Source organism: Balaenoptera ricei, chromosome 8 (assembly GCF_028023285.1).
Source record: "Balaenoptera ricei isolate mBalRic1 chromosome 8, mBalRic1.hap2, whole genome shotgun sequence".
NCBI classification, from domain to species: domain Eukaryota; kingdom Metazoa; phylum Chordata; class Mammalia; order Artiodactyla; family Balaenopteridae; genus Balaenoptera; species Balaenoptera ricei.
In genome coordinates, this window is record NC_082646.1 from 30,147,332 (window position 1) to 30,171,476 (window position 24,145).

At 36.4% G+C, this 24,145-nt stretch overlaps 1 protein-coding gene across 3 annotated transcripts in view; it reads right to left on the minus strand.

Moving 5' to 3' along the window:
* GRIA4 (glutamate ionotropic receptor AMPA type subunit 4) overlaps positions 1 to 24,145 on the minus strand; it is a 536,727-nt gene that overhangs the window by 165,285 nt on the left and 347,297 nt on the right. For all 3 annotated transcript variants that reach the window (XM_059929352.1, XM_059929353.1, XM_059929354.1), the window contains exon 4: positions 19,851 to 20,035. In XM_059929352.1, the coding sequence (XP_059785335.1) occupies positions 19,851 to 20,035 (185 nt within the window). The remainder of the gene's footprint in view (positions 1 to 19,850; positions 20,036 to 24,145) is intronic.

The window sequence follows — 24,145 nt, forward strand, 5'->3', positions numbered from 1 at the left end:
TAAAGCTGCCCCAGAGATTTCTTTCAGAAAAACAGTCACCACTGGCAGTACATTTCAGTGACATAGAATGGGTCGCAGAACTTGCTTACTTGTGTGACATATTCAACCTGTGCAACGAACTCAATCTGTCACTTCAGGGGAGAACGACAACTGTGCTCCAGTCGGCAGATCAAGTGGCTGCATTAAAAGCCAAACTAGAATTATGGGGACGATGAGTGAATTTTGGGATTTTTGACATGTTTCAAACATTAGCAGAGATTTTGAAAGAGACTGAGCCAGGGCCTTCTTTCTCCTAGCTGGTGCATGACCACCTATCTCAGCTTTCCAAAGAGTTTGAGCATTACTTCCCAACCACAAAAGACCCCAAAACTGGGAAAGAATGGATCCAAGACCATTTGTGAATAAGGCAGGTGAATCAACTTTGTCTTGCTAGAAGAGGATCAACTGCCTGAGATTGCAAATGATGGTGACTTTAAAAGTATGTTTGAGACAACTTCAAATCTCCATACGTTCTGGATTAATGTCAAGGTGGAATATCTGAGGTTGCCACAAAAGCACTGAAAAGCCTGCTTTCATTTCCTACATCCTATCATTGTGAAGCAGCGTTTTCAGCAGTGACAGCAACCAAAAAGAGATTATGGAGTAGACTGGACATAAGCAACACACTTCGTGTGTCACTGTCACCCCCAGATAGGACCATCTAGTTGCAGGAAAACAAGCTCAGGGCTACCATTGATTCTGCATTATGGTGAGTTGTATAATTATTTCATTATATATTATAATAGAAATAAAGTGCACAATAAATGTAATGTGTTTGAATCATCCCGAAACCATCCTCTCCTCTCCGGTCCATGGAAAAATTATCTTCCACAAAACCAGTCGCTGGTGCCAAGAAGTTTGGGGACTGCTGCCATACAGTTTGATTGCTATAGCTGTGTAGTATAGTTTGAAGTATGGGGGCATGATACCTCCAGCTTGGTTCTTTTTTTTCTAAAGATTGTTTTGCCTATTCAGGGTCTTTTGTGGTTTCATACTTTTATGATTATTTGTTCTAGTTCTGTGAAAAATGCCATGAGTATTTTGATAGGGATTGCATTAAATCTATAGATTACTTTGGGTAGTATGGACATTTTAACAATACGAAATCTTTCAATCCATGAGCACCATATATCTTTCCATTTATTTGTGCTGTCTTCAATTTCTTTCATTAATGTTTTAAAGTTGTCAGAGTATGGGTCTTTTATTTCCTTATTAGATTTATTCCTAGGTATTTTATTATTTATGATGTAAATTGGATTGTTTTCTTAATTTCTCTTTCTGATAGTTCATTGTTAGTGCATAGAAATGCAACAGATTTCTGTATATTAATTTTGAATCCTGTAACTCTACTCAATTCATTGATGAGTTCTAGGATATTTGGGTGGCGTCTTTTGGATTTTCTATGTATAGTCATGTCATCGGCAAACAGTGTCAGTTTTACTCTTCCTTTCCCACTTGGATTCTTTTTATTTATTTTTCTTGTCTGATTAGTGTGGCTAGGACTTCCTATACTATGTTAAATAAAAATGGTGAGAGTGGGCATCCTTGACTTGTTCCTGATCTTAGAGGAAAAGCTTTCAGCTTTTCACCCTTGAGTATGATGTTAGCTGATGGCTTGACATATATGGCCTTATTAAGTTGAGGTATATTCCCTCTATACCAACTTTATTGAGAGTTTTTTTTTTAATCATAAATGGATGTTGAATTTTGTCAAAAGCTTTTTCTGCATCTATTGAGCTAATCATATGATTTTTATCCTTTGTTTTATTATTGTCGTGTATTAAATTGATTGATTTAGGGATATTTAGCCACCTTTGAATCCCTGGGATAAATCCCACTTCATGGTGTATAATAATTTTAATGTATCATGGAATTATTTGTCATTGAGGATTTTTGCACCTATATTTATTGGGAGTATTGACCTGTAATTTTCTTTTTTGGGTGTGATATCTTTGTCTGGATAGTGTCAGGGTGATGTTGGCTTTGTAGAATGAGTTCAGAAGCATTTCTTCCTCTGCAATTGTTTTGGAAAAGTTTGAGAACTAGAGGTATTAACTCTTCTCTAAATGTTTGGTGGAGTCATCTGCTCCTGGACGTTTGGTTGTTGGTAGTTTTTTTAAATTACTGATTTAATTTCATTACTGGTAATTGATCTGTTCATATTTTCTATTTCTTCCTGGTTCAGTCTTGGGAGACTGTACATTTCTAGGAATTTGTGCATTTCTGCTAGATTGTTCAGTTTATTGGTGTATAATTGTTTGTGGTAATCTCTTATGATCCTTTGTATTTCTGTGGTGTTGAATATAAGTTCTCCTTTTTCATTCCTGATTTTATTGATTTTGACCCACTCTCTTTTTTCTTGATGAATCTCACTACAGTTTTATCAATTTTGTTTATGTTTTCAAAGAACCAGCTTCTAATTTCATTGATCTTTCCTATTGTGTTGTGGGGTTTTTTTTGTTGTTGTTTCTATTTCATTTATTTCTACTCTGAGCTTTATGATTTCTTCCCTTCTACTAACTTAGGGTTTTGTTGCTCTTCTTTTTCTAGTTCCTTTAGGTGTAAGATTAGGTAGTTTATTTGAGGTTTTTCGTGTTTCTTGTGGTAGGCTTTTATCACTATAAACTTCCCTCTTAGAACTGCTTTTGCTTTGTCCCATAGGTTTTGGATCATTGTGTTTTCATTTTTCTTTGGCTCCAGATATGTTCTTATTTCTTCTTTGATTGACTCATTGATGCATTTTTTGTTTAGTAGCATATTGTTTAGCCTCTGCCTGTCTGTGTTTTTTGCAGTTTTTTTCTTGTAATTGGCTTCTAGTCTCATAGCATTGTGTTAGAAAATACGTTTGATATAATTTCAATCTTCTTAAATTTACTCCTTAAATTTATTTACTTTAAAATAAATTTTAAATTTATTTTGTGGCCTAGCATGTGATCTATCCTGGAGAATGTTCTATGTGCCCTTGAAAAAAATGGATAGAATACTGCTTTTGAATGGAATGTTCTATACATATCTATTAAGTCCAGCTCATTTAATGTGTCATTTAAGGTCACTGTTTTCTTATTAATTTTCTCTCTGTTCTCTCTGAATGATCTGTCCATTGATGTTAGGTGTTAAAGTCCCTTACCATTATTGTATTACTGTCAACTTCTCCCTTTATGTCTGTTAATATTTGCTTTATGTATTTAGGTGTTCCTATGTTGGACGCATATATATTTACAACTGTTATACCTTCTTCTTGGATTGATCCCTTGATCACTATGTAATGTTCTTCTTTTTCTCTTGTTACAATTTTTGTTTTACTGTCTATTTTGCCTGAAATAAGTACTGCTACTCTGGCTTTCTTTTCACTTCCATTTGCATGGAATACCTTTTTTTGTCCCTTCACTTTCAGTCTGTGTGTGCCTGTGCCTTTAGATCTGAAGTGAGTCTCTTATAGGTAGCATATATATGGGTCTTGTTTTTGTATCCATTCAGCCACTTTATGTCTTTAGGTTGGAGTATTTAGTACATTTACATTTAAAGTAATTATTAATAGGTATGTACCTATTACCATTTTGTTAATTGACTTTGGGTATTTTTATGATTTGGGAAGATTTTATTTTTTGGATGTTGTCAGAAATTACAGCAATAAATTCATATATATGTAATTACTACATTCAACAAATAATATTACAATACAATTAATGCATACAAGTACACTTAGAACAGGTTTAATTTCACAGCACCTAAACTGCCCCCAGAGTGACTAAGGCACTGTTCCTCCTCCCTCCTTTGTACTGGTTCACTGTTGTAGCTGTTAAGCACAGGTACATGCAAAGTAACACAACTGATTAGCATGGTATTCCTCAGGTCAAGGAAGAGTTAAGGAGTTTAGGTTAAGTGCTAGATCAGAAAGTTGGGGATATACTACTACAAATAGTAAGGAAGTTAATAGCCTGGTTACTTGGAAGAGTATAGGAGCAGCTACTAAGTGGCTAATCTACACTGTAGGAGGAACAGCCTTTGTGTTGTTTGTGTAGTTCTTTTGTTGTCGTTGTTGTTCCTTTCTTCTTCTTTTGCTCTCTTGCATTGTGATTGATGACTATCTTTAGTGTAATGCTTGAACTCTTTTCTGTTTTTTTTTTTTTTTTTTTTAATGTGTATATCTATTATAGATCTTTGGTTTGTGGTTACCAGGAGGTTTGCATATAGCAATTCGTATAGATACATGTGATTATTTTAAGTTGCTAATCTCTTAAGTACAAATGCATTTTAACAACCCTGCATTTTTACTCTCCTGTCCATGTTTGGTGCTTTTGACATCATATTTTACATCTTTTTGTTTTGTGTATTCCTTAATTGTTTACTGTGCATATAGATGATATTATCACTTTTGTCATTTAACCTTCCTACTAGCTTTATACATGGTTGGTTTACTATCTTTACTGTGTATTTACCTTTATTAATGAGATTTGCCTTTCACAATTTTCATATTTCTAGTTGTGGCCTTTTCAACTTAGAGAAGTCTCTTTAACATTTTTTGTAAAGCTGGTTTTGTGGTGCTGAACTCTTTTAGATTTTGCTTGTCTTCTAGTCTCATAGCATCATGTTAGAAAATGTTTGATATAATTTCAATCTTCTGAAATTTACTGAGACTTATTTTGTGGACTATTTTGTGATCTAAAACTGTGATATAAAACTGTTGATCTCTCCTTCAAATCTGAATGAAAGCCTTGCTCAGTAGAGTATTCTTGGTTGCATGTTTTACTCTTTCATCACTTGAAATATATTGTGCCACTCTCTTCTGGCCTGCAGATTTTCTGCTGAAAAGCAGCTGATAGCCTTATGGGAGTTCTCTTGTTCATAATTTGTTACTTTTCTCTTGCTGCTTTTAATATTTTCTATCTTTAATTTTTGCCACTTTAATTTCAGTGTGTCTTGGTGTGGTCCTCTTTGTGTTGATCATGTTTGGGACCCTCTGTACTTTCTGGACCTGGAGGTCTGTTTCCTTTCCCAGGTTAGGGAAATTTCCAGCTATTCTGTCTTTAAATATGTTCCATGTCCCTTTCTCTCTTCTCCTTCTAGGACTCCTATAATGTGAATGTTAGTATGCCTGATGTTGTCCTAGAGGTCTCTTAAACTGTGCTCATTTTTAAAAATTCTTTTTTCTGTTCAGTTTCAATGATAGCCGCTACTCTGTCTTTCTGGTCCATTCTTCTGTATCATCTAATTAATTGTTGACTCCTTTTAGTGTATTTTTATTTCAGTTATTGTATTCTTTAGTCTGGTTGGTTCCTTTTCATATTTTCTAACTCTTTTTTAAAATTCTTACTGTGTTCATCCATTCTTGTCCCGAGTTCTTTGAGCATCCTTATGATTATTACCTAAGACCCTTTACTGGGTAGATTGCTTATCTCCACTTCACTAGGTTCTTCTTCCCTGGTTTTATCTTGTTCCTTCTTTAGGAATGCATTCCTTTGTAACCTCATTTTGCCTAATTATCTGTTTTTAATTCTACATATTTGGTAGGTTGATTACATTTCCCAATCTTGGAGAAGTGGCCTTTTGTAGGAGATGTCCTATGCATCCCAGCAGCACAATCCCGTCTGGCCACAAAAGCTATATATTTAGAGGTTCCCCCTCTGTGGGCTGCATGGGCTCTTCTGTTGTGGTGGGCTAACTACTGTGGGTGATCTTGTAAGCATGGCTGGCACCTGGTCCAACTGGTTGTCAGGCTCTGCCCTTGTTTAGAGGCTGCCAGCTGCTGGTGGGTGGGGTCTTGTCATGGGTTGGCTGACTGTAGAGCCCTGGTTTGGGGGGGGCGGTGTCTCAGGGCTAGTGCTGGTGGGTGGATTCAAGTCCTTGGGTGGGTGGTTGTGGGACCAAGTGTTCTGGATCTGGTTTTGGCCTCCTGGTGGGAAAGGTCAGCTCCTGAAATGGGTGGCTGTGGGATCTGGGATGTCCCAAAGTTGGCACTGGCCTATGGGTGAGTGGGGCTGTGTCCCAGAGTGGGTGGTTGAGGAGCCCAAGGTATCACAAAGCTGGTGTTGTCCTGCTGATTTCCAGGGCTGGGGCCCAGAGGTCCTTAGGGCTAGTACTGGCATGCTGGTGGATGGAGTCTGGTTCCAGGGTCTCTGGCTACAGGACCCTGGGGATCCTGGAGCTGGTCTGTCCACTGATGGGCAAGGCCAGTTCCAGACACAACTGGCTATGGCATGCATGGTGTCCCAAAGCTGGTATTGACCTGCTGGTGGGTGGGTCCTGGGGTCTCTGGCTCAGGACTCCAGGGATCTCAGGGTTGGTCTTGGCCCCTTGAAGGGTGGTGCCTGGGCCCAGGTGGTCCTGGGGCTAGAGGTGATTGCTGGCAGAACAGAGTCCTGTGGAGTCCCAGGGTCTCTGACTGCAGGGCCTTGGATGTCCTGGAGTTGGTTTCAGCCAGCTGGTGGTAGAACCAGGGCCCAGGGGCCTTGGGACTGGTGCCTGCCCACAGGTGGGTTAGGCTGGTCCCAGGGCTAGTGTCAGCCTACTGGTGGGTGGAGTCAGGTCCTGGGGTCTCTGACTGCAGGACTCCAGGGATATTGGGGCTAGTGCCAGCACACTGGTGGGTGGGTCTGTCTCCTGGGCTTTCTGGTAGGCGGGTCCAGTTCCTAGGGTGGCTGGGGGCTCAGGGGAAGCTATGGCAGTCAGCCTGCTCATGGATTGGGCTGTGTCCCTGCCTTGCTAGCTGCTTGGCCTGAGACATCCCAGTATTGGTGCCAACAGGCTGGTGGGCAAGTCCAGGTCCTGGCACTATAAGCTAGAAGGAGGATTCCAAAATAGCATTTGCTAGCACCAGTGTCCATGTGGCAGAAAGAGCTTCCCAAAATTGCTGCCACAATTATAATTATCCTCCTGTTTGTGGCTCAACCACTGGGGGTATGGGACTTGACTGTATTGTGTCTCCACCCCTCCTATAAGTCTTGTTGTGGTTCCTTCTTTATATCTTTAGTTGTAAAAGATCTTTTCTGCTAGTCTTCAGGTCCTTCTCATCAATAATTGCTTCGTAAATAGTTCTCTTTGTAAAAAAGTTCTCACTGTGTTTCTTCATTCTTCCTCTAAGTTCAGTGAGCATCTTTATGACCATTACTTTGAATTCTTATGTGGAAAATTGCTTATCTCCATTTTGCTTAGCTCTTTTTTTGAGGTTTTGTTTTATTCTTTCATTTGGAACATATTCCTTTATCTCTTCATTTTGCCTAACTCTCTGTGTTTGTTTCTATGTATTAGGTAGATCAGCTATATCTCCCTGTCTTGAAAGAGTGGCCTTGTGTAGAAGGTATCCTTTGGGGTTCAGTAGCATGGTCTCCCTGGAGTATTCCAGGAGTATCCTCTGTGTTGGGTGTGTGTGCCTTCTTGTTGTGGCTTACTGTGGGAGAGCTGCTCTGTGGGGTTGGTCTTTGGTGAGTCTGGCTCTAAGGCCCAGCTGCAACTGTTACAAAAGCTTTTATGTGCAGGGCTGGGCCCTTCTGTGGAGCCACTTTGGGGGGCATCAGTGACATCCATGGGTGCCTGACAGGACTGGTGGTGCGGGGAGCCACTTTGGAGGGGCTCCAGTGCCTACTGAGGGAGCCTGCCAGGTCTGCTTTGGGGGATTGCTGGTTGGCTCTGGTCCAAAGCAAGGCGAATGCAAGGCAAAGTGAGTGGTGTTGATTCGATAGGGAGAACCAGAAATGACACCTGACAGTGCTGGGCCAGCAAGGTGGACAGTGAGCCACAACCTCCATCCCCCCACACCCCCAAACTGGCATCCACCAGTTCCTCCGTACCCAGAGAAAGTTCCAACAGATCCCTGCCCCTCAGACATATGCCCTAAAATTAGTCGATTAATCTCCTTCATGTATGATTGAGGTGCTTTTCAAACTACTGTCTCTGTGCTGGGAATTGGGAGAAGGTAAGTTTTTAAGTGTGAACCGTATAATAGTGGATTCTCAGTTTCCTATAGCCCTCTGGCTCTCCTGGAAATAAGCCCTGCTGGTTTTCAAAGTCAGACATTATGGGAGCTCATGTTCCCAATGCAGGTTTCCCAGGTTGAGAAGCCCAATGTGGGGTTTGGAGCCCTCATTCCTCAGGGACGACCTCCGAGCCTATGATATTCCTTCCAGCAATGAGTTGCAGTGATGGAGTGTGGGTTCTGGCTAGAGCATGTCTCTGCCCCTCCTATCCACTCAATGTGGCTTTTTCTTTTTATATTTAGCTGTGGAAGTCTTTCTATTAGTCTTCAGGTTGGTCTCAGAGATAGTTTCTCTACATATAGTTGTAATTTTGGTGTGTTCGTGGGAGCAAGTGAGTCGAGGATCTTCCTACTCTGCCACCTTGTCCTGGTCCCTGGATTGAAATTGATTAACTTTATATACAATGCTTGGAAATTAGTAGGTATTGGATAAATGTTTGCTGAATAAATAAGCAAATAGATGAGTGTTGTATACATGTTAAGAAAGAAAAATGATAGGCTGGGGTGGGCAGAGACAAGGAAAATTGTTTCTCTTCTGTTAGCTTCAAGATATTTGTAATATATTATTATCTTACACAGACTATTCGACTTTTAAGTTTACATTATGATAATCAGCAGAAATAGACACAAATTAATTGTAAAAATAGAATTCAAATATATATATTTCTAGTATAGTTTCTATGGTTTTAAAGGGAAAGACATAGGGCAAGTACAGATACAATTTAAGCCTGGACTTTGGAAGAATGTAACAATCATTTGGAATGTGACCTTGAAAAAAAACCTTAAAAAATAGAAAATGAATTCCCTATATCTAATCTTGATCTTTCTTCCATTTGCCAGTGATTGTGTGAACCTTTATTTTCTTCCTTCCTTCCTTCCTTCCTTCCTTCCTTCCTTCCTTCCTTCCTTCCTCCCTTCCTCCCTCCCTCTCTTTCTCTTTCTTTTTTTCTTTCTTTCCTTCTTTCCTTCTTTTTTCCTTTTTGTAAGAACAAGACCACTTTAATTTTCTGCCACAATCTGATTTTAAACTTGGCATTGGTTGTATATGAGCTCGGAGAAAACACAGAAAATCAGTAGGGGAGTATTGAATGATTATACAGTTGATCTTAAAGGGAGAATTAGGAGTGAATTTGTTCCTTTACCTTTCTGACTGAATCAAAGTGATCAAAAAGATTAATCACTTCATTTGCTGGCAGATAGTATACTTTATCACTGAACTATTTAATATACTCTAGAAGTTATAAAGAGTAAATATATTTATAATGTTTACAAGATTCAGAAAAGTGTCCTCAAAGGTATTGTTGAATGTTTTACTTCTTTTTTGTTAATTTCACTGTCTTTTAAACATTTGAAGAGTAGATGCAAAATTCTACTGAAATAAATTATGAAGTTCTCTTTTCTATTTAAAGAGAAATAGTGCTTGTCTTTCCCTAAACCATAGTAGATACTTCTATGCAGCTGCTTTCTATTTAAGGCTAGTAAAACTAATTTATTTTATATTTCTAAAATTATCAAGAATATTTTTCTTTATCTTTCTTTTTTTAAAGCTGAGCTTCTGAATGTTTCTGACAACAATAATAATGGAAACTATTCTAATAAGTATTCTTGCAGCATCAACTAAAACAAATTTAGTTGAACACAATTTAATCCTAGAATTCACAATTCTTTTAAGACAAAAACTATATTTTTCTTTTTCAAAAAAACTTATATTCTTTGCTTGCTTTACTTTTCAATTTATCTTTTTAAAACATTTTATAAGAAAATTAGGAATAGCTCCATCCATGGCAACAGTAGCTAAAAGACAATTAGAGACCCCTTTATAATTCCCACAAATTTATACTACTCTGACTGAGATCTGTAAATGTATTTTCATTTTCTATGAAAACAACAAACCCCATGAATTGTAATGGGACTTGTACATTCAAATCAATTTGGCAAAAAGTAAGATGAAAGAAGTAAAATTTTCCTTTTTTTGGACATAACCTCATGTCTTTTAAGTTCCTCTTATTTTGTTGCAGCTCTTGACTGAGCAAAGCTCTATATGCAAAAGCAGCTTTATAATGAAGCAAAAGCAGCAAGCTCTGCCAGTACTGTAGTGTAGGAAATTGCTGATATAATTTCTTTGCTGTAGTAATTTGAGTGCCTGATTTGTTCCCGTTGCACCTTATGCATTGTTACTTTAATATATGGAAATGAAACTCTTATGCTTTTTTCAGCTTATACAACAAACTCTAGAAAACCCAAATTTCCCATCATCTTTGGTGGGTGAGATATTTTGGACAAGAAAGCTTCTCAGGTAACTGAGAGCTTACCTTTAGAAACTCTGGGTGCTACGGGGTGCTCTTCCCTTGAATGCATAAAAGAAATATCTCTTGCCTGTGTCTTCAAGTGAAGCTCATTCAGACTTTCATTTATTTAACAATAATTTTTTGATCCTCTTTCATATCACTGGGAATATATTGATAAATAATAAGAATAGACCCTGTTCTGATGGGGAGATATGTCAACAGCAAAGACAGATAGCTAAACTAATACAACACAAAGAATCCACTTTCTTGTTACTACAGGTCTTTACCACTTCATCTTAAATTACTGTGCCACTCTAATTCTACATTTGCTCCCACCCGATTTTTATCAGCTAGAACTATGGGTTGGCCAAGAAGTTTGTTTGGGTTTTCCCACAACAGTATCTGCCTTCTGAGCTTTTACAGACCTCCTTGTTTTTGCAATTGTTTCTGTCTGAAATATCCTTACTTTTTTTCTGTTCCTGGAAAAATACAATGCATTTTCAATTTAAATGTCTGTTTTCTCTGTGAAGCATTTCTGACTGTCTTGATTATATTCAGTCACCACATCTTCTGGATTCCTGATATATTTTGTAATACTTCTGTTTCTGAACCCATCAAATTGTTTTGTAATTATTTATTCGTGTTTCTGAGTTCCCAGCTTGAGTGTGAGCATTCTCAGTGTAGGGACCAGGTTTTGCTCATCTTTGTACAGCCCTGCAGTGCCTGGAATGATGTCTGGCACATAGATGTTGAATTAATATATAAGGAATCAAGGGCAAAATTGTCTAGTCTACTACTGTTGACTCATCCCTACTGTTATAATGTGTGCTGTTTAATCCTATAGATGATTCAAATAATCAAAGCTATTATCTCCAATTATCAGATTTCTTCTTCAGTGACTACTCCTTATAACTGAAGGTAGCTTTACCCTTCTCTTTGTGCTTCTTTTTGTCTCGTCTATCCCTTACTCTTGTTTTTGTGTTTTCTTTTAAAATTTTAGTGTGAAAAAATGACTTTATGGCCATTAGCCAGTAACTAAATAAAACGCGTATTTCCTTCTAGATAATGATACTACCAGTTATGGCATAAGAGGCAGGCTACTGAAGCCTTTGGGTGTTTTTGATGCTTTATTCAGAGCCAGAGATGTTTTTGGAAGTGGAGGTGGATTGGGTAGAGTTCTAGATTTAGTGCAATTTTTTATGTTAGAGAATTCTGAAAATTTGTAAATGCAGACTCTAAATAAACAGAGTCTTACTTGTTGCCACACATTTGGCAATTTGCCAAAAATCCTGTCTGGGATCTGACATCTCATTTAGGTAGTACTAGGTAAGTAGGTAGCCTTGGATTTAGAATAAGTTAGCTGGGGGCTATGTCCACATTTCACCACTTACGTGCAAACAGCCATATTTCTGTTTGTAAGGAATTTTCCTTTTTCTAATTGATCATGCCCTGAGATAGAATTATTGGCTTCCTTTGGTGATGTAACAAACCTCTGAGAGGTCAGTCATGGCTTTTAGGCTTTTTTGATTAATTTTCAATTAGTATGACAAGGTCACTGGGTTTGCCAATTATCTGAGTGTCTAATGGGACACTGAATTTCCCTTTCATATAGTGAAAGCAAGAATACTGTTGAAAGGGGCACCACTTTGGGTATGGATTAGAGGCAGTTTGAGATAACTGTGAGCCAGCTGTAGAGCCATTTTCCCCCATTCTTTTGTTAAACATCTATTTCATACTGTAAGGTTGGCCCATACCATCTTCTCCTGATAAATACTTGGTTAGATTCCTTAAATACATCCTACGGCCAAATAAATAAATTGTCCTAGGGCCAATATAGTTCCAGTTCTCTATCTAATGCCTTTCATATCATCATGTATTGAATAAGAACTGGCACTCATAGCAAAATTCCTGAGATGATTGATCATTTTCTATGTACTATATTTCTAAAAGAAAGAATATATTTTAGTAGGATTTTAGGAAATGCTTTTGATTTGAGCCTTAGTTAACCAGATAAGAGTTACTAACTAGAACAGAAATTGCTCATAAATTTATCTTCAGCAGAGCATAATGCCCGACCTAAATAAAGTGGACACTCAATAAATATTTGTAGAATGAATGAATATACCGAAATGGCCACTTGACTGAGGTTTTACTTCATGCTTCTTTTCAACATATAGCCTATGTGTAAAATTATATATTGCTTCAGGATCAAATGCAATTATCAGGAAGTCTTCATTGGAAATAGCATTATTGACTTTTAGAGTGAGCAGGGTTTTTCAATATCGTATAAGCCCAATGCTCCTTATTTAAAATAAGGAGAATAAGAGTCATAGGCATTAAGTTACTCCACTTACTTTTTAAAAATTAACAATTGAAGATTTCTTACCCATCTCTCAAAAACTAAAAACATTCATCATTTTTGGAAACATCATTATTTTGGGAATACGTCAATTGACCAAAAGAAGAGGTAGAAGAAAGTACATGCCATCCCACTGCCCAGACTGTATTCCAGAAAAGGAAGGTTTCATTGACTATAGAACACAGAAATCTAGCTGCATGACTCTTGGGTTTTCTTCATGGTGGATTAAAAATATGTGAGCAACCATTAGCCTTAAGTGCTATTTTGTTCAAATAATCTTTAATGCCTGAAAGACAGTTACGATCAAGTTTGTTGCTGCATTTTTGTATACTGGGTTATACATATGAATCAAAGTCTGACACTTAAATGTCCAACTGATAAGGCATAAGATAAAATCATTAGGGACTTTTTGCAAGCAATCAAGTCCAAAATTTAAAATCAAAGGATATGTGTGAAAATAAATAATATATGAAAAGGTTCCCACTTTATAGTGGGCACTTATTTTGATATGAAAACAACTCATTTGTTTCCAGCTATATTAAGCTATTTTGAGCTACTCTGTAAAATAATTGATGAAGAAAACTAGGTAAGATGAATAATGTTAGTGTCGAAAATGGTATATTACTTTAAGTAAAAATTGAAACTCTTTCTATCAATAATTGATCACATATTCAACAAATACTCAAAAAGTATCTTTAGCTTTAAATTTCTTTTCACAGTTTTATTCTGCAGATGAGTGAACCAAATTGCCCATTGGATTTAGAGAGACAAAATGTAATTTGTTTTATTGCAGCATGAAACAAACAATATAATAAATCTAACTTGGTAGTTTTGCTATATTTCTATTTCCTTAAATAGCTCAGTGGGTGATATTTACATAAATTCTTTCATTTTTTTCTATGGTGTAATTTATGGTGGAAAAGTCAATATAACTTTAAAACACATTTTCAAATATTTGTTTTGAAACTCATGTTTTGAGATGTTTGAATGAATATGTGGTTAACTGCTATTTTAACTAGCAATACATTTATAAGAACTAATTAGTTCATAGCATAAAAATAATTTGGAAAACATGTACAGAAGATAAAGTGCTTCTTGAAGCAGTTGTTCATTAACATATTTTGAGAGAAAATTGTGAGCTATTTCCATTATGTTTTTGAAAATTGATACAAATTAAAATGTCAATGAAGTAATTATTGACAGCATGTCACCACAATAAGAAGTGTGCCCATCCTTCTAGAAATTTACTAACACATCCCCTTATCCTCATTGTATTAATTTCACTATCTTCTGAGAAAGGGCTACCTTTTTTCAAAGGCATTTTTTGAAGGGAGATAAAGATGGCAGAGAAGGAGGACATCGAGCTCACTTCCTCCTGCAAACACATCAAAAATATATCTATATGTGGAGCAACTCTAGCTGTAAACAACTGAAAACTGGCAGAAAAGCTCTTCCACTAACAAGACTGTAAGAAAGATCCACACAGAGATGGGTAGAGAGGGAAGAGAAGAAATCAGGTCAGAACCCCCATCCCTAGCAGGGGACACAGAAAAGGAGGAGGATATCATGGGGTTGGACATTCTCCCTCGAAAGTGAGGGGTTTGAACCACATATTGGGCACCCATACCTGGGGTCTTGCACTGAGAAGACAAGTCCCCTTAGCTGGTTTGAAAACCAGTTGGACTTAACACGAGGCTGTAAGAAACTGACACTTTGGGCTTCTCTGCTGGTGCAGCGGTTGAGAATCTGCCTGCCAATGCAGGGACACGGGTTCGAGCCCTGGTCTGGGAAGATCCCACATGCCGCAGAGCAACTAGGCCCGTGAGCCACAACTACTGATCCTGCGCGTCTGGAGCTTGTGCTCTGCAACAGGACAGGCCACGACAGTGAGAGGCCCACGCACTGCGATGAAGAGTGGCCCCCGCTTGCCGCAACTAGAGAAAGCCCTAGCACAGAAACGAAGACCCGACACAGCCAAAAATAAATATAAATAAATAAAGAAATTGACACTTTACTTTTGAAGAATGTGCACACACACTTGCTTTTGGGAAAAGATGCAGGAAGCAGATTGAAAACTCCCTGGGGTTTTGACCAGTTTCCTGTAGCTGCCCCAGAGCACACCCCAGCCCACACTGGCAGCCTGCTCCAGCCCCTCTTGCTCTGCTGCAACTCTCCACTAGGGTGAAGGCAGACGATGGTGCTGGCTGGGACCTAGACCTGCACCTGAACAGGGTGTACCGAGTGCAGAAGAGGCAGTTTGGGATTGACCTGGGGCTCTAACTGGCAGGCCAGGGCTGTCACAGTGTGTGCCTGAGCCTGCTCCAGGTGTCTGCTCTGATCCCACTTGATCTTTACTACTGAGATTTTTCCTTTCTTATAAATTCTCACTTCTCGTAGCCTTTTCTTTTCCATTTTAACACTTCTTGTAGAGTTAGTTTAGTATTATAAAAAACTCACGGGTCACATCATTATTCAACAGTGAAAAGCTGAAAGCTTTACCTCTAAAATCAGGACCAGGACAAGTATGCCCAGCCTTGTCACTTCTATTTTCATAGTATTGGAAGTCCTACCCACAGAAATAAGACAAGAAAAAGTAATAAAAGGCATCCACATTGGAAGGGAAGAAGTAAAACTGTCACTACTTGCAGATGACATATTACTATATATAGAAAACCCTAAAGTTTCCACTAAAAAACCATTAGAACTAATAAACCAATTTAATAAATTTGCAGGATACAACATTTATATAGAGAAATCTGTTGCTATTCTATACACTAATAATGAACTATGGGAAAGAGAGAGCAAGAAAACAATCTCATTTAAAATTGCATCAAGGAGGTTAAAGACCTATACTTTGAAAACTATAAGACACTGATGAAGGGAATTTGAAGCTGACCCAAAGACTTGAAAGGTATCCCATGTTTATGAACTGTAAGAATTAACATTTTAAAAATGTCCATACTACCCAAAGCAATGTACAGATTTAATGCAATCCCTATCAAAATACAAGGACATTTTTCACAGAACTAGAACAAATAATCCGAAAATTTATATGGAACCACAAAAGACCCTGAATAGCCAAAGCAAGATTGAGAAAAAAAAAGAATAAAGCTGGAGGTATCACACTCTCTGACATCAGACTATACTACAAAGCTACAGTCATCAAAACAGTATGGTACTGGCACCAAAAAGACACATATATCAGTGGAACAGAATAGAGAGCCTAGAAATAAACCCATGAACCTAAGGTCAATTAATCTACAATAAAGAGGAAAGAATATACAATGGAGAAAAGACAGTCTCTTCAATAAGTGGTGCTGGGAAAACTGGACAGTTACATGTGAAAGAATGAAATTAGAACATTTTGTCAGACCATATACAAAACAAAAAACACTTAAAATGGATTAAAGACCTAAATGTAAGACTGGAAACCATAAAACTCCTAGAAGAAAACATATGCAGAACACATTATTTGACATAAGTCATAGCAATATATTTTGGATCATTCTCTTCAAGCAAAGGAAACAAAAGCAAAGGTAAACAAATGGGACCTAATTAAACTTAAAAGCTTCTGCACAACAAAGGAAACCATTGACAAAATAGAAAGACAACTTAGTTAGTGAGAAAAATTACTTACAAATGATATGACTGATAAGGGATTAATATCCAAAATATATAAACAGTCCACACAAGATCAAAAAAACAAACAACCTGATTAAAATATGGGCAGAAGACCTGAACGGATATTTTTCCAAAAAAGACAGAGATGGTCAACAGGCACATGAAAAGATGGTCAACATCACTATTTGTTAGAGAAATGCAAATCAAAACCACAATAAGGTAGCACTTCACACTTGTCAGAATGGTTATCATCGTCAAAAGCCCACAAATAACAAATGTTGGCAAGAATATGGAGAAAAGGGAACCCTACACTTTTGGTGGGAATGTAAACTGGTGCAGCCACTATGGAAAATAGTATGGAGGTTTTGTAAAAAATTAAAAAATAGAACTACCATATGATTTAGGAATTCCACTCCTGGATATATATCTAAAGAAAATAAAAACACTAATTCAGAAAGATACATGCACCCCAATGTTCACAGCAACATTATTTACAATAGCTAAGACATGGAACTAATTAAAGTGTCCTTCGACAGATGAATGGATAAAGAGGATGTGAGATATATATATATATATATATATATATATGTATATATATACACACACACACACACATATATATATAGCATGAAATATTACTCAGCCATAAAGAAATAAAATTTTGCCATTTGTAACAACATGGATGGACCTGGAGAGTATTATGCTTAGTGAAATAAGTCAGGCAGAGAAAGACAAATACTGTTTGTTATCACTTATATGTGGAATTTAAAAAAAAAATTAAGTAATTAACATAACAAAACAGAAACAGACTCACAGATATAGAGCACTAACTAGTGGTTATCAGCAGGAAGAGGGAAGGGGGGAGGGACAAGACAGGAGTAGGGGATTAAGAGGTACAATCTACTATGTATAGAATAAATAAGATTCAATGACATGTTGTACAGTACAGGGAATATAACCAATATTTTATAACAACTCTAAATGGAATATAATCTATGAAAATATTGATTCACTATGTTGTACACCTGAAAATCATCTATACTTTAATAGAAAAAAATCAGAGACATTTTTCTGATCAAGATTACTTAGCATTTTACTTTTTAAAAAATGCTTTGTTTGAGTCTCTGAAATTGTTTTCTATTGTTATTTCATTTTATTAAAGAGGATATTGAAACACAGAGTTATTGAAGTAAATGTACAAGTTCCTGACAAAGTTTGGATTAGCTCTTGTTTTTAGATGAGTCAAGAAACATTAAAAGTGATTTTGCTTAGAGCTACAGGAATTAAAATATAGACAGTTAAAAAATGTTCAGAAGAGAAAACAGTTTTTCTTGGGGAGAAATTTTATAGGACAATTAAGAACACAATATATTCTTACAGTAGAGTAGACTTTGTTACAATTTATGAGATTTATATTTGAGCCGCATTTTAAAGAGACAAAAGTCTATTAATAGTCTCATTATTACTATGCAGTCGTGATAGAAAAGAAACCTTTTAGAATTCTGAAGAAATTAAAATAGGAAGGGTAATGGTAAACACTCAAGTTTTCTAAGCTCTGGGGATCTAATGTGCAGCATGGTGACTATAGTTAACAGTACTGTATTATACACTTAGAAGTTGCTAAGAGAGTAGACCTTAAATGTTCCCACCCCTAAGAAGAAACGGTAATTATGTGAAGTGATGGAGGTGTTAGCTAGCCCTACTATGGTAGTCATTTCACAATATATTTGTGTATCAAATTATAATGTTGTATTCCTTAAACTTACACCATGTTATATATTAATCGTATCTCAATAAAACTGGAAAAAAAATAATTTCTTTGAAATCATAACAAAAGTAAGATGCTTGGTTCCCTTAGTGAGAGCTTATTTAAGGCTTATTTATTCAACAAGTTTATCCATAGCACCTGGGTGTGCTGATTTTCTTCTTAGAAACCTGCTAAGCCTCTGAAATGGGTCAATGTGCTTTAGGCACTCAATTGCCTTCTCCAGATGTGGTCTTTTAAGCACAAGTCTTTTAGCAACTAGAGGGTCTTTCTAAATTTATTTATTTATTTATTTATTTTTGGCTATGTTAGGGTCTTTCTGAGCCTTACTTACCCACTGACAGGAAGATGTTAGCATTGACTGTTCTGTGGGATTCATGAAGAGTTATTTACAAAGCTTCAGTTGTTCATGTCAAACAACTCAAACTCTCAACATAGGGATAGAGTGGGAGGGAGGGAGAATGGGAGTCTGAGCTGAAGTGACCAGGTCTTGCTTAAGAAAGTAGGAGAGTTTTTTCTTGGATTCCATAAATGCAGACTGAAAGTTTCATATACCTTGTATAATCACAACCTTAATGATTTCTTGGATTCCCTGAGGAATACACCTGAGTGATGTACAGGTTAAAATTAACATTTTCTAATAAAATAATAACACAATTCATCAATCAAATGTTTTTTTTTTCTTCTTCTATAAAAGGGTAACAGAAGGAGAGTACTCTGTCATTTTTCCTTACAGTATAGTCTGGCTTCACGAGAACTTTAAAAGAAATATTACATGCTTTTTTACTGTTAACATTTACAAATGCTAATTATAGTTGAAGAAGAAAACTTACGGCATCTAGTTCAGCGTCCCTGGATATTAAGGAGAAATCTCTGAAACATATCTTGGCTTTGGTATGTATAGTTCAGTACTTAACTTGTTCTTATAAATAAACCTCCAAATTGGTAAGTTATTACTACGAATCAAATCATATTGTTATGCAAATAAACTGTATGTAGCAAACTAACCAATAAAACATGCTACATTATTGTCTAGCTAACCTAACATATTGTAGATAAATATGAGCAAACATTTATAAAACCACTAGATGGCATTCATTCACTGCAATTTTGGCCAAATACCACCTTTAAAGCTTTATCATGATATGCAGGATTAGGGGCAAGGCAAGTGTTATCCATTATTTGATGATATTTTTCTTTCATATAATACACTGACAAAGTTCAATTTTATCTTTTCCTGTATGCTTCAAATCAAATCAACAGATACTTACTGAAAGCTTTATTAAAGGATTCTCCCTTGTGAGGAGATTTGAAAACCATCTTCACTGTGGTGGTAATGTATTTACTTACAACATCTAGAAGAAAATTTGCTATATACACTGTGCCACTTAATTTTCTTTTATTTCATTGCTTTATTAATTCATGTTGATATTTCTCACAGAGCTATTTCTCTAAAGGTTATAACAAGTACAGAGTCACATTTTCTAATATTTTAGATGGCATTAATCTTCAATCTTAATGCTTATGAAAATAGGAGGTCAAGAGCTCTTGAGTCACAAAAAGTCCTTTCTACTGCATGTCTTAAAAATGTGTGAGGAAAAGTACTTCTAACTTCATTGAGAACCACAATGGCCTTTGGTGATAAAAGATTATGATTTAGTCTTGGAGATAGATAAATCATGGAATGAAAACTCCCAAACTCCACACTTCAGGCTAAATGGTTAGAAGAAGATATTGATGGGCCAAAAAAGGTCAGCTATTTTTGTAGAAGGTCCAGGTTAATAATAACATAAGTCCAGTACTTACCTGTTCTAATATGTTTTGAAGCCTCTCTATCTCACAGTCTATTACAAATTTCTTCTCTTGTCTTCTATCAAGCTCTTCTAGAAGTTGCCTATAGCTGACATCATTAAAATTTTCCACACATATAGCACTGACATGCCAACCATTTTGTCCTGCTTTTTCCATGATAGCTTGAAGTATCGAGTATCCTAGTGGGGAAAAAAATCCAGAGGGGTTACTAAAAACATGCCCTTAAATAACATGCAGGCACTGAGCCTACATCAATATTTTTATATTCCAAAATATACAATGAATTATTAGAAGTTTAAAAACATGAGTGTTTATTTCTGAATCATTCAATTTTACTTTCTTTACTTAGGGCAAAAACATTCCTTAAAAATATTGCTTGAACGAAGTAGCAACATCATACCTTGAGTAAGCTCTCAAAATCCCTCTACTAAAGACAATTACATTGCTTTAGACACATTTTTGATGAGATAAACCAAAAACAAAATCTAGTACCACCTGTAGTCAAGAACAATTTAATAAACTTTTTGCTAATTTTACTCACTAGACAGAATTAAGTTTGAACAACTGTATTGATTTTCCCCTTGAGCAAAGTAGTAACAACATTTTTGGGTTCAACTGTGTCATAAAATAAACATTGCAACAGTATTTATTGAGGACCCATTATTGTAAATGGAGAAGGCATTATTTAACTCTTCCTGTCTTGGTAGGGGAATGATGTGGATTGGAGGTGAATTGAATGAAAACTAGGTGATGCAATGGGCACTCAAACTCATAATCTAGTAGAGAAAACAGACATTCAAATAAACAAATGCAGCTTAGTTTACAATTGTGTAATGATAGCCGTACTCAAGGGAAAGTGTTGGCCCAAGGGAAAGTTTGGTTAAATCTGCCTTAATGGGACCAGGAAAAATGCCATGAGGAGAAACAACTTAAATTGGGTCTTGAAGGTTGAAAAGGTGCCTTTAAGATTGCTGAAAAAGGAGCATTTATTAGCTGGAGACAGACTTCCAGAGGGAATGGAATGGTCTTTACCCTGTTCTTCATTCAGATCTCTCTGCATGTGGAAGGGAAGTCATGTGTCTTAATATCTGGGTTAAGGATGAAGGGGCAAGCTCATGAACCCAGCACTTAGAATATTTCTTCATGACAACATTGTCTTGAAATCTTGCTTTTTCCAGCTCTCAGTTTTGAGTTGGAATGTGAAAAAAAGGAAAAAAGATTCTTTGAATCTATGTATAACATTTAAACAAAGGTTGTTTAGGATCAGAGCCTGTTATTTTTTCCCTTTGTGGCTTAGCATAAAAAAAATGCTAGTCCTCTTTAAGAAGGTCTAACACTTATTTGAGCTCATTCTATGGCAGCAGCTGCCTATAGTTTCTCCCTCCCTTGGTCCCTGGATTTAGAGTGGAGAGCTGGGTGGATTAAATGTGAAGATTTAAAATGAATGCAAAGCATTTGCTAGATAAGAGCACTTTTATTCAGTTTTCTGTTTGGTATGTGAGTCTCTCAGATTCAAGGATTTTTATTTTTAGGTATGTTTTCTACAAGTCAGAGTTTCAAACATTACGGATGTTCATTTAATATCAACAGATGGAACTGATGATGAGGTCATATTTGAAATATAAATTACCTGATATCCTGCCAAATGAAATACTGTGGCAGTCAGGATTAATTTTTATCAAAATGAAAAAAATTCCCTAAAGAGGAAGAAAGAGGGCATGTTAATTACTATATAATTATTCTAGTATATCTATTGCTTCATTTAGTCTTTCCTTTTGTAATGTATGCCTGTAATTATCTTTTCAAATCTTACCTAGATTCCCCCTATCCCTGCCCCAAATCCAGTACTCTTTCCCTTGTTTCCTATTATATGCATATGTAACATGATGGTCTGCATCCTGTCTTAATGAAATCAAGCAGGACTCTGAGGGGTCCTCCTGGGTTCAAAAGTCCCTCGGTGTCCCCCATTTCTTGTTTTTAGAGAAAGGCTTTAGTCTTCTAGGCTTTCCCTGAGTTCCAAAGAGCATCAGTTACTAATTAGGGAAGTGAGGGAACACAGAAACAAAGGTGAAGCAAACTCAAATGGTCTTGGAGAAAACACAAAGCCCAAAAGGTCTTAACAGAAAAAACATCAGGGGCCAACTGGGAAATGAAATTCTTGACCATCACATAATGCTCTAAGTAAATAATAAAATGTCTCAACTATTGTTTTTGCTCTCTCCTAGAAAGAAGTTAAAGGATCACAAGACCATGATTTACTAATTTGCTTTGCAGGAACAATCAATCAAAATCACCAATGACACATCAAGTCATAAGACGGTGGCAGGAAGTCTGCAACTGAGATCTATGGGAAGCTGAAATTACAAAGCCCCCTCCCCTTTTACCCTTTTTGCTTTTAAAACCCTTGCACCCTGGCCAACCAGCAAGATGGATCTGAGACAAACCTACATCTCCCATCTTCTCTGGAGAGCAGCACCCTCTAGATCAGTAAACCTTTCTCTGATCCAAACTCCGACGTTTTTGTTTGTTTGGCCTCACTATGCATCTAGCACGCAAACTTGGGTTAGACAACATTAATGTACACGTTCATGCCTCATTTATCCTGTTACTGGGAGTTGCTCTCTGAGTGAATCAATGTTCTTTCATTCGTTTTTGACACCTATGAACATGTTCTTTTTAAAAATACCAATTGACATCTTATTTTCCCTTTTCTCCTTTTATTTACTGTAGTACCAAAATAATTTAAAAACTTTTTGTTTGATTTTCTTGCATGTTGTAAAAATAATAACTATGTCCATACACATCATCCCTGTGACCAATTCACAGCTTGGCACTGTTCTTTAGATACTGCCTTTGTTCGTTATCATCACGTCATGTGGATATCAGGATTCATGTCAGTGCTAGGCTGTTATTTTCCTGCCTACAGGAATTTTACAGAATATAGAGCCACACATCTTCTGATGAAATTTATATATGTTCCCAGTTGCATAACAGATATTGAATGATTCACACTAATAAAACAAAATTATAATTCAAATTCAACATTTTGTTATCTGATTTTTCAGATTTAGAAGTGACACTAGAATTAAAACAAAACCCTAGGACACAATCTTTGTTAAATGGCAAAGAAAGTTGGTTGCCTAAAAAGAACCATTAATCATAGTCAGAAATAAATGGCATCTTTTTAATGCAAAGGACACACAGTTATAGTTTCAGAGTCCAGTTGAAAATTTGAGTTCTTTTACAAGCTGTGTTTGATTTTAATATCCTATCTTATTCATTGCAACTCAGATGTGCCTGTCTTATTTATTTGCCAAGATAGTTGGGAATATATTGTAATTCAGAGAAAATACTGCTGTTAAATCTATGATTGTGTAACTTAGCTGTTATATAAACTAGAAAATCACAAGTCAAGTCATACTAATTCTACAACTGCCTACGATTTGTATCTCCTAGTTCTTAGAAAATCTGTAGTGCAATATTGTTGGTCAGAAAATGAATGCTACAGTTTTAGGTGAATATCACAAGAGTAATGGGGAGTTCACTACTGTAAAGAATTTTCAAGTCTTGCTTTTATTTAAAAGCTGTCTAACATTTTAATCTAATATAATTTATTGAAAACCAAGATATTCAAGATTCTTTAAGGTATGCCAGGATAAACAAAGTTATGATTCTTGTCTTGACAAGGATCTAGCAAAACTGATATTTAAGTAACTATTATGCAAATTACACTGTATTGTATAAGTAACTTCAAAAGACCCAAAATAATTTTATTAGAATGGTAGTGAAAATGTATGATGGACAAGATCACATTGTTGGATTAAAATAAACGATTAAAGGCTTTTTCATGGTTATTAAAGAACACTATCAATTACACATACAAATATTTTTAAAATGTTATGTAATGATATTACTAATTATGCTAAATAGAATCATAGTGATTTAAGCAGTCTTGAGCTACTGTATCCTTACACATCAACACTTTTTATATCACCCATGAATAATGACCTATTTTGGGTGAGTAGTACCATCCAGATATTCGGCTGCTAGCAACACAATCTGGGCTTATTTATTTGATGTTATCTTTTGAAAGAGTTATTTGATTCAACTATCTGCACATGGAGGGGCAGGAGGAGAGTCAGGAAATATTTATGTCAGAGTGGACATAATTTCAAAAAGGAGAGAGTTATCTGTATGCTATTAAAAAACCCTTCTCTTTGATAAGGATAGAAAAGTGTTTTTTAATTAGGAGGTCACTGGTGCACACAACAGGAGTAGCATCAATGGAA